This window comes from Dromiciops gliroides, chromosome 1 (genome assembly GCF_019393635.1).
Source record: "Dromiciops gliroides isolate mDroGli1 chromosome 1, mDroGli1.pri, whole genome shotgun sequence".
NCBI classification, from domain to species: Eukaryota; Metazoa; Chordata; class Mammalia; order Microbiotheria; family Microbiotheriidae; genus Dromiciops; species Dromiciops gliroides.
The window spans coordinates 440132730-440147539 of NC_057861.1; the positions used below are offsets into that span (position 1 = coordinate 440132730).

The 14810-nt window shown below is 39.1% G+C and overlaps 1 protein-coding gene across 3 annotated transcripts in view; it reads left to right on the forward strand.

Annotated features, from left to right (window-relative positions):
* The window catches only part of RASGRF2 (Ras protein specific guanine nucleotide releasing factor 2), a 337273-nt gene extending 327056 nt beyond the window's left edge, over positions 1-10217 (forward strand). For all 3 annotated transcript variants that reach the window (XM_043969980.1, XM_043969989.1, XM_043969999.1), the window contains exons 25-27: positions 820-940; positions 3694-3762; positions 5244-10217. In XM_043969980.1, the coding sequence (XP_043825915.1) occupies positions 820-940; positions 3694-3762; positions 5244-5336 (283 nt within the window). In that variant the 3' untranslated portion in view covers positions 5337-10217. The remainder of the gene's footprint in view (positions 1-819; positions 941-3693; positions 3763-5243) is intronic.
* The last annotated feature ends 4593 nt before the right edge of the window (positions 10218-14810 follow it).

Below are 14810 nucleotides of genomic sequence, written 5' to 3' on the forward strand. Positions count from 1 at the left end.
TGACAGCCTGAATTGGTAGGAGTTGATTCATCTGGGCCATCTCTCTGGTAATGAAATCTATCCATTAAAAAGAAAAGAATGAGTGGGCAGCTAGGTGGTGCAGTGGATAAAGCACCGGCCCTGGATTCAGGAGGACCTAAGTTCAAATCCGGCTTCAGACACTTGACACTAGCTGTGTGACCCTGGGCAAGTCACTTAACCCTCATTGCCCCACCAAAAAAAAAAAAAAAGAATGAATGAATGATAAAAGGAAATGCCAGTGTTAGGAGATCAAGCAGTTTCATCCCCTGAAAAGAATAAATTCTGACCGAAAGTAGGGCAATAGGTCTGCGCACCATCTAAAGGCCATTTAAATGATCACTAAAGGAGAAAAACAAAACCATGTGGTCTGTGATGCAAGAGGTCCTATTTACTTGATGAATCCCTTATGGCTGCTGATTTTTCTAGAAGGTATGGGCTAGAACTAGTCTCATAGAAACTTCAGTGAGTTTCCTTGAATGAAGGTGACCAAGCAGAGGGATAGGCTCAGTCAGGAGGACCGGGGGTCAATGCTGCCTCTGATACTTACTAGGGTGGACAATTCACTTAAGTTCTCTCTTTACACTATAATTTTCTCATCTATAAAATGGCTGTGATACTTATAGTACTTAAATTACAGGGTGGTTGTGAGAATATATGTGGAGTGCTTTGCAAATCTTAAAGCAATATATAAATGTCTGCTATTTATTATCATAGAGAATACCTGTTTGTTGACCATAAAATTAAATCAATGTGCTAGATAACTAATAGTGACATGGAGCTATCTCCTTCTGCCTCCAGCAATTGTAACCCCCCTGCAGTCCCTTATCTTGGAATGTACTTAACGGACCTGGCGTTTATTGAAGAAGGAACGCCAAACTTCACTGAGGAAGGCCTTGTCAATTTTTCAAAAATGAGAATGGTAAGTGGCTGGCTTTTAAAAAAATTCATATGTGGGGCAGCTAGGTGGCGCACTGGATAGAGCACCGGCCCTGGAGTCAGGAGTACCTGAGTTCTAATCTGGCCTCGGACACTTAACACTTACTAGCTGTGTGACCCTGGGCAAGTCACTTAACCCCAATTGCCTCACTAAAAAAACAACAACAACAAACAAAAAAACCCCCAACAAAACAAAAGAAAAATTTCATATGTGATTTCTTTCTTTTTCTTAATTTTTAGGGGGGTTAGGTCAATGAGGGTTAAGTGACTTGCCTAGGGTCACATAGCTAGTGCCAAGGTCTGAGGGCAGATTTGAACTCAGGTCTTCCTGAATCCAGGGCCAGTCCTTTATCCACTGCACCACCTAGCTGCCCCCTCATATGTGCTTTCTTTGGGAAAAAAAAAGCACTTTTACTAACACTCAGAATTTCTGAGTTGAGTTCATAATGGTATTGAATAAAGGCTGAAGACTATAAAAAACACGATTTACGGAGGACAGCTAAAGATCTGAGTTCAAATCCGGCTTCAGACACAACACTTACTTGCTGTGTGACCTTGAGCAAGTCACTTAACCCTCATTGCCCTGCAAGACAAAAACAAAAACAAAACAACACACTATTTGTATATGGTTTCTAGAAACACAGAAACCTGATCATCTTCAGGCTGGTTCCTTTAGCTGAAGAATTTGACAGTGATACACATAAGCTAGTAGTCTGTTGTTGTTGAGTTGTTTCAGTCATGTCTGACTCTTCATGACCCTATTGGGGGTTTTCTTGGCAGAGACAATGGGGCGATTTGCTATTTCCTTCTCCAGCTCATTGGATACATGAGGAAACTGAGGCAAAGTGGGTGAGGAGAAGGTTAGGGTCACATAGCTAGTAAGTATCTGAGGCCAGATTTGAACTAGAGAAAATGAGTTCCTGATTCCAGGTGGGGCACTCTATCCACTGCACCACCTTAGCTGCACAAGCGAGTTGTCTCGAGGGAATGAAAGCCCCAGTATCAGCTGTCCCTGGGTACATGGGCCTTCCCACATACATGGCAGTGGTGGTTAGTTGTAGCCATTGATAGCTGTGGTTCATCTAGAAGAGCAAAGGGGCAGGCCTGTCCCTGTGTGTACCCTGGCTTATTTGTCTTAGTGACTTTGGCACATTTCAAAGACTCTTTGTTTAAGCTCCCATCTTTCCTTTGCTTTTTCTTTTCTCCAGCATTCTCTTAGATTTTTAGTATTGCTAGTTGGAAATAGAGACAGAGAGTGTTTATTAAGTGTTTATTATATGCCAGTTATTGTGTGAAGTCCTGGGGATAGAAACAGCAACAAACAAGACATTCCTTGCCCTCGAAGAAAAGAGTTAAAATAGCTAATGTTAATATAGCATCTACTGTGTGCCAGGTACTCTACTAAGTGTTTTACAATTATTATCTGTTTCATTTGATGCCTCATGACAACCTGGGAGGCATATGCTGCTATTATCCCATTTTACAGATGAGGAAACTGAGACAAATAGAGGTTAAGTGACTTGGCCAGGGTCACACAGCTAGTAAGTGTCTGGGGCTGGTTCGAATTCAAGTCTATCCTAACTCCAGGCCCAGTACTCTAACCATTGAACCACTTAGAAGTCTCCAGAAAATGTACTGAGCTTACATTTCCATAGGAAGGACAATACATAAAAGAAAATTGTAAAGTGGGAAGGGGGGAAGAGAAGAGGATAGTACCACCCCTACCCACCCACCCAAGGACAAGGTTGATGTCAAGAAGAAATCTAGAGTGATTTAAGCTGTAAGTAAAGGTGGGCATGATTGAGACCCCTCAAAAATATAGAAAAAATGTCCCTAGCCTCTGACCATTTCCAGATATAGGTTTTTATAGTCTTATCTTTGATTACATCTAATTTGTATATAGAGAGCTAGTTGACTCAGTGGATAGAGCATTGGACCTTGAGTAACGAAGACCTGAATTCAAATGTGGCCTCAGATACTAGCCATGTGACCGTGGCCAAGTCATTTAACCTCTGTTTGCCTTAATCCACTGGAGAAGGAAATGGCAAGCCAGACCAATACCTTTGCCAAGAAAACCCCACGGACAGTATTGGTAGGATCACAAAGTGTTGGACACAACTAATCAACTGAACAATTGAGTAATTTGTATATAGCCTTCACCTCTGCCTATTACCCTCCATCATTTCAAAATGAATGACTTCACATTTCCTTCTATTGGCACAGTGTTCCTGGGAACCTCTTCTGATTCACAACTTTGGTCATGGCATCATACCTCCATCCTCCCATGGTGCTAGGGGAACAAAACACAATCAGTCCCTTGATCAGACTAGCCATTGAAAAAAAGAAAAGATTTTTAAAAAGAAAAGAAAAAATATAAGATAATGCAATTACCCTGATGACAAGGGAACAACGATTTGGAGGGAATGTAGAAATGGAGCATGTGAAGAATGAAAGGTGCCCAGGGTCTGGCGTTCCCCAGGTGTCCTTTTCCACGTAGACCTGGGGCCCTGGATCTGTGCTAGTTATTCCCCTGCGTGTCCTACAATTTCCTGCAGTGGTGGTGATGGTGTGTAGATCAGGAAGGAAGAAGACAACATGGGCTATAGAGATCATCTTGGTAGATGGAATAACAGGCTGCTCTGGAAAAGTAGCCACAGACATAGGGTTTTTCCCTCCAGAATTTGTAGAAAGCATAAAATGTACAGTTCCTTGATTTGCCTTTTATTTCTTTGCTAGATATCACACATTATCAGGGAGATACGCCAATTCCAGCAGACTTCCTACAGGATAGACCACCAACCAAAGGTAATATGAAACTGGCATGTGTGGCATGCTCATCACAGAGACCGTGCTTAAAGCTAGGCCCCATCTCCAGAAGACTTTGACCTGTGTGCCATGTAGGGCCTTCCTCCCTAAGATAGTGGCGGATCCCAGGAGATATTCTGTGATGTGCATTTGTCAAAGCAAATACCACAGGCTGCTTCTGCATTTTGGAAGTCACTTTGTACCTGTGTCAGTACAGTATTAATTCTCAAACACCTACTGTCATACTTAGCCTGCACATGCATTTTAACCTTTATATATTTGCCCCAAAGTCTAGCCATCTCAGCAAAGTACTCAGTCCTTTCATTCTCTTTTATAATTTATAAAAACAAAACTACTTTAGAAATATTTCATAACACACCTTGGCTGTGTGACTTATAAAAAGTTCGAGAGAGATAGTTTCTGTGTAATTAATCATGCTAGTATATAATTTTAAAAAGTGGTATTCTCAAATGCCAAAGACCCCTCATGGAACCCACTCAATGTTTATATGCCTTTGGAAGAGCAGGTGTTTCTGAGGATGGAAATAAACTCTGATTGGTTAACAGATAATAAGAATCAGGCTTATTCTTTTTTAAAGTATTTTATTATTTTCCAGTTACATATAAGGATAGTTTTCAACATTTGTTTTCACAGGATTTTTAGTTCCATATTTTTTTTTCTCCCTCCTCCCCAAGATGGAAAGCAATCTGATATAGGTGAATCAGCCTTATTCTTATGAGGGTCTGGAGGATGTGACTAATCACTCAATCTTGATCAAAGAGACTTGTTTATACCCATATTACACTTTCTAAGGTAATCTAGACAAAAGGGAGAATCCACTTCTACTCAGACCTGTCTGAGTAAAACACAATGGGTCAGAATCCATCAATTTACCTAAACTAAAATTTCTTGACTATGGAAGTAGAAAAGGGGAAAAACTGGGGCAGCTAGATGGCACAGTGGATAGAGCACCGGCCCTGGAGTCAGGAGTACCTGAGTTCAAATCCGGCCTCAGACACTTAACACTTACTAGCTGTGTGACCCTAGGCAAGTCACTTAACCCCAATTGCCTCACTAAAAAAAAAAAAAAAAAAAAAAAGGGGGGAAAAACCTTGGTCCTAATCCAATAATTGGTTATTAATATAAGAAAGAAATAATCATTTCTCCCAGCTGATTTATATAGCTAGTGAGCTTTCAATTTTCCAACAAAAGGAATAAGGTACAGATTAAAGGATTTGGGAAAGACTCAAATACAGAGAAACAAGACCTCAACATTCTAATTAGGGAAAATAGCTCATAAAGGAGAGCAAGGAAGTGGGGGAAGGAAAAGAAGTATGCCAGTCAGGGGTATGCCAAGATGCTGCAAAGGTCCAGTTCAGAAAGTGCATAAATCCTGACAGAAAGGACTAGACTTCAGAAAAAGACTTTGTTCCCCCCAGTATTTGAGTAAGTGAATTCTGGTTTTCCCCTCCTTGCCACAGGTCACTCAGTACTTGCTGGACAAAACTCTCATCATAGATGAGGATACACTATATGAGCTGTCGCTAAAGATTGAACCTCGACTCCCTGCTTGAAGAGCCAGCTTTGCCCCTGAATCTACGGAGAACGTCCATGTGAAGAGACCAAACTGTGCCTGCCACACCTGCACAATGGGTGGGGAAGGGATGAGATTTCAAGCTCCATTCTTCTCTGACAAACACTGAGGCTACCAGAAATTCTGTCTCAAGCCAGGAGAGCAGAGCTGTTTAGGGTGCAATGCCAATGCTTCAGACTCGGGCAGGAGATTGGCAAAGTTGTTACTTTGCAAAGCTAGAACAGAATTTGCCTCTTCAAAAAAGGCCTGAGTAGAGAAAGAAGGCCTTTGTCACACTGAGTGGCGGTTGGTAATTTCATGGGGGTAAAATCTGACTCTACCATGTTCCATTAAGAGCATGTGGGCAGAGAGAGAGAGAGAGAGAGAGAGAGAAAGAGAGAAAGAGATGTTTCTCTGGCATGTTACTTAACAGGGAACATCTACTAACCCAACCTTAGGATATATATGCTTTCATTCCATTCACTTTCAAACCAGTAAGAGCTTCACAGAAAAATGTAGTCATCTTGGGTGGGAGGTGCCCAGCCCCTAAACTGTTTCCGTTTTTATAGCATGTGCACTGTTTCAAATGTATGGATCAATATTTATCGTTAAATAATCTAACATTCTGAATTCATCTTTTCAGTCTTTGGGCAGCTGTACAGGAAGAGAAAGGTGAGAGTGGGGAACACAGGGGACAAAAGATGAAATAAACATGACTTTATAAATTGTCCTTAGACCCAGAGAGCTAGCTGCTTCTAGTGCAAGCCTGAAGCCCAGTGTGTTTCTCTGGGATCCACTCTCTCGTTGTCAGAGTGGCCAGGCCCCAGGTAGCTAAAAGAAGGGACATCCTAAGTCCCAGTTGTCTGCTTGACTTCTCCGGGATCAGATGCTCTGGATGCTGATGATTTTACTGTCAGCTCAGACACCTGCTCTTGACCATTGTCACCCTGAGATCTCTTCCTTTCCTCCTTCCCTCCCATAACCCCACTGGGGGAGCTGCTAATCAAGCCTGAAAGGCAATAAGTTCCTACAAAGAAGACTGCAGGAATGGTGTGTTAAAACTTTTAAATGCAAACATTTGCTTTAGAAAACATTGTCTTTGCTCAACATCGACTCTGCTTGTTTTTTTTCTGTATTTCTACCCTGGTAATGTAGGATTCTGTCCTGGTAAGGATGCCTTTTGTTTTTAAAGGCAATTGAATCCTGGATCATGGGCATCTATGACCAGAGAAGATTTTTTGAGTAATATTTTTAAAGCCCTGTGCTACCGCATGATGGCAAGTGGAAGCCTCCCTGGGCATGCCACACTTCTAGTCTTCTTCCAGGGTTTGGCCTAGAGTAGCTGCAGGAGAAACAGGCCCCATCAGGCATCCCTAGTGCCCATAGGGAAACTGATATAGGTTATAGTTAAGCTTACCTTTCCCCAAACTATCAGCTAGTGAAGAAATAAGGCTTTGTTACTGTTTACCTCCCTTCTTTTCTTAGGGAGACAGCTGTTGTATTTAATTACAAAGGAAAGGAAAAGAAAGAGAAAAGGATATTGTTACCCTAGCCTTCTGCATCTGACATTATCTCTAAGAGTCATGAAGCTTATTAATGCTGACAATGAAGAATTGATCTTTTGGGCTTGATTTTTTTCCTCTTTATTTGCACTTTAATTATGTTACTAGAGCTAACAGCTGTCCAATAAATTCCACTCACAGTCTCTTAAGACCCAGTGGAAGGGCTAACATTGAGGATGCACCTTTTGTGGCAGTGAATATCATCATGTTTTCTGTACCTCAAGGACCATCTCTGTAAATAACTACATAGCAAAACATCAAATAAGTACTAGCAACTCAATTTAAAATCTTTGAAGACCTTTCCAGAAGCATCTTCAGTAGTTCTGAATTAACTAGCACGATAACATTATACCTGAGAAGAGTCATTTAGAGATGTTCTATTTTTCTTTTAAGAAAAAAAAATTGCTTGTCCTTTATAGTATGAAATAAGAGGCTAATGCATCCTGATGCATGATAAGAAGCATGGGTTCTTTGGATAACGATAACATCCAACTGTGTAGTTCACTTATCAATTGTGCATAATACAGAATTTGAAATTAACAACTGCCAACTGCATACAATACTACAGAGTCAGCAGTGGAGAAGGTAAATAACAGATTGCCCCATTTTTGCCTAGAAACATACTCTTGCTGCTTGCAAAAAAGGATAGAATTGAGTATATAAGAATATAAAATGAGAGGCTGGCATATAATCTAGTTACTGACTAAATAGTGATGGGATAGGAAGATAGGCTGTAAACTGTCAGTTCTGCCCTATAGTGCCAGAGAGCCTCCAGCAGTGAAGGAAGGACTGACTGTGTGCACCCATCACATTTTTCTCCAGATTTCCCATCTGCATCTGACTTGCATATCCGGACATATTTTATTTCTCTGTTCCAATTGAATCAGTGTCTATACACACACCCTTTCTAACCACATTAAATACAGATTATTAGAGAAAAATAGGAACCAGGAGTCTCTTAAGTGGTCTTTCCTATTCTTCCCACCCTACTAAAGCAGATGGAAGGAATACAGTGATTCAGTAGCCACTTTCAAAATTCTTTCTTTGTAGCTTCAGCTGACTCTGCACAGGCCAGGCTGTTGCTATTGCTGACCATATTCCCCCTCTATTTGGCTCACATCCACTAGCCCAGGAGTTCTTAACCTTATCTTGTGTCATGGACACCACCACCCCTCCTGGAATCTCTGCTTTGATAAAGCAGGCAAGAGCTGTGTGAGTGAATAAATAGTATATAATGCTTAAACAGTTATACACCTCTTGCTATGGCTCCACACCTGAACAGAAGTACTAGAAGTGGGCTGAGAAGGAAATATGCCCTCAGATAAGTTCCTGAAGATGTTCTGCTGCGTTTTTAAGCCAATTGAAATAGGGGACATGAATAAAGAAAGCTTTATAAGGCTTCGTTCCATGACCAAACCAGGACCATCTTGGGTCCTTGTCATATTTCCTTAGAGTATCTGAAACTTTGTAGGCCATATGATGTGTTGAGCCTTATCTCCCTTCATCTCTGTTTGTTCCTTTGCTTTTTGGGTAGTCAGTCCCATCAGGATATAGGACCGCTTTTGACTTCTGATTATATGGATTGTCTCTTCATTTCCAAGTAGAAGACAAAAGAAAAATGTAAAAATGTTTTTGATCCAAATAACAAATGCCCACATAGAGGAAATGAATACTACACGGACAAAAGTCAAACTTTGGACCCAAGCTTCCACCTAAATACCCACAATTTCCATGAAATTATCTTGGGGCTTTTAGGGGATTCCTTTGCATATGAAAATAAGACAATTCACTTCCACTACAGAGCCACATCTCTTGCTAAAGCAGATATGTTCTTTGACATAATAAGGCCTGAAGTAGAGTAGTGTCACCTTTCCCTTAGTATTTCAGTAACAGTGTGGGTATTTAGAATTGCTGGCAGGACAATTTTGTCAGTCACCATTTAAGAAAGAATCCAGTTCTTAATTGGTGGAGTTTCTGTAAAACTGAAAGTTTTTATTAAAAGAAAACTAAACCCTTCTATTTTGAATCATTTGGAATAGAAAAAACACTCTCCAGGTTTGATTTTGTATAGTGAACAAGTTTATCTCCTTTTCACAAAAAGCTGTCACTAGATTATACGAGACAAAATCTTGGCCGAATAATATTTTAGAAATTTTCAAAACTCTAAGGAGTAATGTCTTCTACTTTGATAAATAGATTTCGTTTCCAAATTGATGAAAATAAATATTCTCTTTACAAACTAAAGATATTTGTCTAGAATAAGTGGGCCTACTATCCCCAAGTAAATATCATCTGTGACTATGAAATGTATCATGTATATATAACATTAGGATGTGCATACATGTGTCGTGTGTGTACATATATGTATACATATATATCCAACCTCAATAATCTAATCCTTTTTGTGACACTATCAAATGGGTTATGAGGATGGAGATCTGTTATAACCAAGCAGAAAAGGCCTGGCTAATATCTATAATGGGTAAAAAACAATTAGCAAAGTCATGAATTATTCTTCTGTTTAGCCTTAAACAGGAAAACGACTCACTAGTTATATAATAATTGTTTTGATGTCAATGTCGAAATTTTCGCTTTTGAAAAGGATAGAAATCTGTTATGGCTAAAGAGAAAAATCCTAGCTAATCTCCATAACAGGGAAGAACAATTAGGAAAGTCATGAATTATCCTTCCATCTTGATTCAAATAAGAAGACAAGTTGCTCAAGTAACAGTTTATGCTATGATTGTGAGTATTAGCATATGAACATGTTGTTTGGGACCTGGTATCCTGGTATGAATAAAAGACTAATTCAAACATTCTTTAGTTCAAAAATCAATCACAGTTTCATTTATTAAAGGTCCACCAGAGGCCTGTAACCAAGCAGAGTGGAACTGCACAAGAAATCAATTATCTTGGGTTCATTTTCTTTTTGTAAAGTATAACCAGATGGATCATTTATGAATGTTATTTGTCCTTTCTGTCATCGTGTAGTATGACATAGCTATCCAACCTCAAAGCAGAAATTTGTCATGTTTGATCCTTTAATGGAAGAATAATCATATTGAACTTTTATATGCACCATTTGCATTTTATCCATTATATAATCCTCCCTGGTCCCTTTTACAATAGATTTGATGTGTAGGGTGTTGGGTTTTTTTCATCTAAAGAAGTCTGTGTTTCTTGGAAAGCACACTGTTAATATCCAGTCACATTGTTTCCTCTGACAGCTGATATGTACTTGATGTTTTGACAGAAGGTTTTTGCTTCATGTATTAAGGCTTATTGACTTGTGGGGTACAGACTGTGCCTATATGCAAATTAAATACCTTTTCTCAAATTGTAAACCTCCTTTGTGTGTTCATTTCATTTTTCCCCATCTCGCCCTGTTAAATTCCTACACATCCCTTAAAACTCCACGCTTCTTCCTTCCAGATACCTTCTAAGTCTCCTCACCACTGGCAATGTCCTTTCCCCTCTGACTTCAGAAAACATTTGGTTTTGCACTAAGTGTGCTCATCACACAATATTTTGAACCATAATTATCTGTTTGTATCTCACCCCCTGTCAGACTGTAAGTCCTTTGAGGGCAGGGACTGTGTCCTCTCTAACCTTTGTATATTCCCTAATGACCATCTGGCATGGGTGCTATTCCTGCTATAAGCACTTACTATTTATAACATTTCAGGAAAACCTCCTTCCATAAGTACACGTGGTTTCATTGTTGACATAACTCCAAGACCCTGATTCAGAAGGAAATCATTAGAAGAGTGGAATGTTGTCACCAACTGGTACATGAAAAATTCCTTGTTTATTAAGTCAAGAGAGCACATGGAGAAGAGCATGCCAGAATGTGGCTCCAGAAGTGATGAATTCTGTGGCCATTTAGCCCTTCCCTCCTAGGACTAGATTTGTGGTTGTAATAGTGGAACTTGAGTTAAGTGAGGCAGCTCTCCCAAGACTCTTCTAGATGGCCACCTGATCTATTCTCTAATAATAATCAAACTGAATCTTTGGGCTTCTCCCTGTAGCCAGCAAAGCAGACCCTCAGTGAATGTTGGATGACTTATTGGGACATAAAATTAAGGTAATTTGTACATGAGGGAACTAGGTGGTACAGTGGATAGAGCACCAGGGACTAAAGTCAGGAAGACCTGAGTTCAAATCTGACCACACACTTGATAGCTACCTAATCCTGGGTAAATCAACCCTTTGTCTGCCTCACTAATAAGGAAATTGGATTCAACCCCACGGTTCCTTCCATTCTTACATCTCGATGCTGTTGGTTCTATCAGGTGCAGCTAGGTGGTACATTGGATAGAGGGCAAGTCCTGGAGTCAGGAAGATTCATCTTCCCTTAATTCAATCCAGCCATAGACATTAACTTTGCCTGATGTGACCTTGGGCAAGTCACTTAACCCTGTCTGCCTCAATTTCCCTCATCTGTGAAATGAGCTGGAAAAGGAAATGAAGAAGGAAACCATTCCAGCATCTTTGCCAAGAAAACCCCAATAGGTCATGAAGAGTCAGTCAAGACTGAGAAAACAACAAAACAAAAAATGCTTTTATCCCCTTGACACAACTTCAATGATTAGCTCCTATGCAGATAATCATTAGATCTAGATGTGCAGTTTAGATGTCTCCCTCAGCTCAAGTCCCCTCATTTCCATCTGCCTGGAAAACATTATAAAATCTTAAACTTATGATGTCTAAAATTAAGTTCATCATCTCTCCCCTCCAAAAAAACCCCAAACCAACCCCATACTCCCAATTACCCTATTTCTGTCATATATGTATATATATATGTATATATATGTGTGTATACATATGTAATACACACACACAATTATCCCCTAGTCACCAACACTCCAAATCATAGCATAATTCCTAATTCTTCCATCTCAACAACCCTTATACATCCACTTAGCTGCCAACTATTGTCAATTACAATGATCTCTCCCAAATGTCCCCTCATCTTCTCCCACCCTCTAATCTGGTCTACCTGCCTCTATTACATGTCTTTCCCAATCATCTTTTAGCCTGCTTCCCAAAGGAATTTTCCTAAGGTCTAACCATATCCTTCCCCTACTTACCAAATGTTTATTAGCTATCCTATTGCCCCCCCCCCCTTAGGGTTAAGTACAAACTTCTAATCCTAACCTTCCCACAGTATCATCCCAATCTACTTCTCTATCTCATTTCATAATATTCCCCTTTACTGCTCGGCAATTCTTAATCCCTGACTGCGCTCTCTAGTCTCCATGTGTTTGTGTAGGTCATCATCTTTTGTTCCTCCTCTTGACCTCTATATTACATTGCCAGTCTTGTCTTATCTCTCCTTGTCCTAGTTTACCACCCTATCCTAAAAATTAACCCCTGCTCCTTCTAGCAGTGTAGCATAATTGAACTTTTATTGTTGTTGTTGTTTGTGTCTTACTCTTTCTGACCCCATTTGGGGTTTTCATGGCAAAAATACTGAAGGGGTTTACTATTTCCTTCTCCAGCTCATTTTACAGATGAGAAAATTGAGACAGGGTTAAATGACTTGCCCAGGGTTTCAAATCTGGCCTCAGACACTTAACACTTACTAGCTGTGTGACCCTGGGCAAATCACTTAACCCCAATTGCCTCACTAAAAAAAAAGAATACAGAGAAAAGAAAGAAACCAGATAATTATAGGGGTCATGAACCAGAATACAGGTCTAGAGTAGATGGAAAGAGGGGATGAATAATGAAAAGAGTGAGAAATACTTTCTGGAAAAAAATACAGAGTGTAAAAAAATGAAAATTTAAAAATAATAAATAGGAGTAGCTGAATTGGAGGACAGTAAGGAGGAAATTTACTTAACTGAGAGGGGGAAAAGATAGGGAAGAAATGTAAAACTAGATAAAAGCAGGAGGTAAAAATAAATAAACAAAAGAGGGAAAGGGATAGCAAACTAGAAGAAGGGACCAGAGGTAAGAGGAAGGGAATAGGGCTACTTTAAAAAAAAAAACTATTAGAGGGGTGGCTAGGTGGTGCAGTGGATAAAGCACTGGCCCTGGATTCAGGAGTATCTGAGTTCAAAACCGACCTCAGACACTTGATACTTACCAGCTGTGTGACCCTGGGCAAGTCACTTAGCCCCCATTGCCCCGTGCAAAAACAAAAACAAAAACAAAACTATTAGAGTAGGGGCAGCTAGGTAGTGCAGTGGATAGAGCACCAGCCCTGGATTCAGGAGGACCTGAGTTCAAATTCAGCCCCTGACACTTATCACTTACTAGCTGTGTGACCCTGGGTAAGTCACTTAGCCCCCATTGCCTCACAAAAAAACCCCCAAAAAAACAAAGAAACAAACTATTAGAGTAATTGAAGGAACATATTACTGTGTTTACAGCAGAAGTGTAAAAATATCATAATTTGAAAAATATTAGTGACAGATGTACAGAAATATAAATCTAACTTCAAATGTGAATGGATTAAACAATCCAACAAATGCAAAAATGGTTCAATATTAGGAAAACAATCAACATAATTAATTATATTAAAAACCAAATGCAGAAAAAGCCTTTGACAAAGTGTAAAACATTAATGCTAAAAATAAAATTAAACAACAAAAAAACCCCAACCACTGCACAGGCTTTTGTAATATAAAAAGAATTTATAAAAAACCCAAAACAAGCATTATGTGCAATGGTATACACTAGAACTTTTTCCAATAAATATGAAAGTGAAGCAAAGATGCCCTCTTTCCCCATTATTATTTGATATAGTTCTGGAAATGTTAGCAAGAGCAATAAGACAAGAGAAAGGAATTAAAGAATAAAGACAGATAAAGAGGAAATAAAATCATCACTGTTTGCCGAAGATATTATGGTTTACTTAGAAAATCCTAGGGAATCAACAAAGATACTAATTGAGACAATTAAAGCTTCACCAGAGTTGCAGGGTGCAAAATAAACTCTGAAAAATCAATAGCATTTCAATATAATAACAAAACCCAAGAAGCAATAATGAAAAGGAAAATTCCATTCCAAATAACTACAGATGCATAAAATGTCTGGGGACCAACCTCCCAAAGCACACAAAATATTTGTATAAATACTATATGGAAATAAAGAAAAATCTAAATAACTGGAGAACATTCTGTGCTTATAGCTATACCATAGCAATATAATAAAAATGATAATGCTACCAAAATTAATTTATACTTTTAATACCATCCTAAACAAATTATCCAGGGGCTACTTTACTTGATAAAATAATAACAAAAATCATTTGGAAGAACAAAATATGTAGAACATCAAGGGAAATGATGAAAAGAAGTAAGGATTAAGGATAAGTAGCACTTGGGGCAGCTAGATGGTGCAGTGGATAGAGCACTGGCCCTGAATTCAGGAGTACCTGAGTTCAAGTCTGGCCTCAGACACTTAACACTTACTAGCTGTGTGACCCTGGGCAAGTCACTTAACCCCAATTGCCTTACTAAAAAAAAAAATCAAAAAACAAAAAACAAAAACAAAAAAAAAAAGGATAAGTAGCACTTCCAGACCTCAAACTATACTTTAAAGGAGCAGTCATCAAATACCAATCACCAGCAAAATCAAGTCAAATCACCAATACAATCTGATATAGGTAAAAAAAAAATGGAGCTAGATTAAGGGAACAGACTAACAAAGGGAGGTTCAGAAACAATAGAATTCAACTCAGTGTTTGATAACATAGAAAACAAATTACATAAGGAAAAACTCTATTTGTTAAGTAAAATAAAATAAAGCTGTTGGAAAAACTGGAAAGCAGTCCGGCAGAATTAGGCTTAGATCAAACTTTACACCTATTTCCACAATATATTCTAAATAGATACATGACTTCAATATTAAAATTCATACCATAAAAAAGAGAAATAGATCACATGCCTCTCACAACTGTGAGT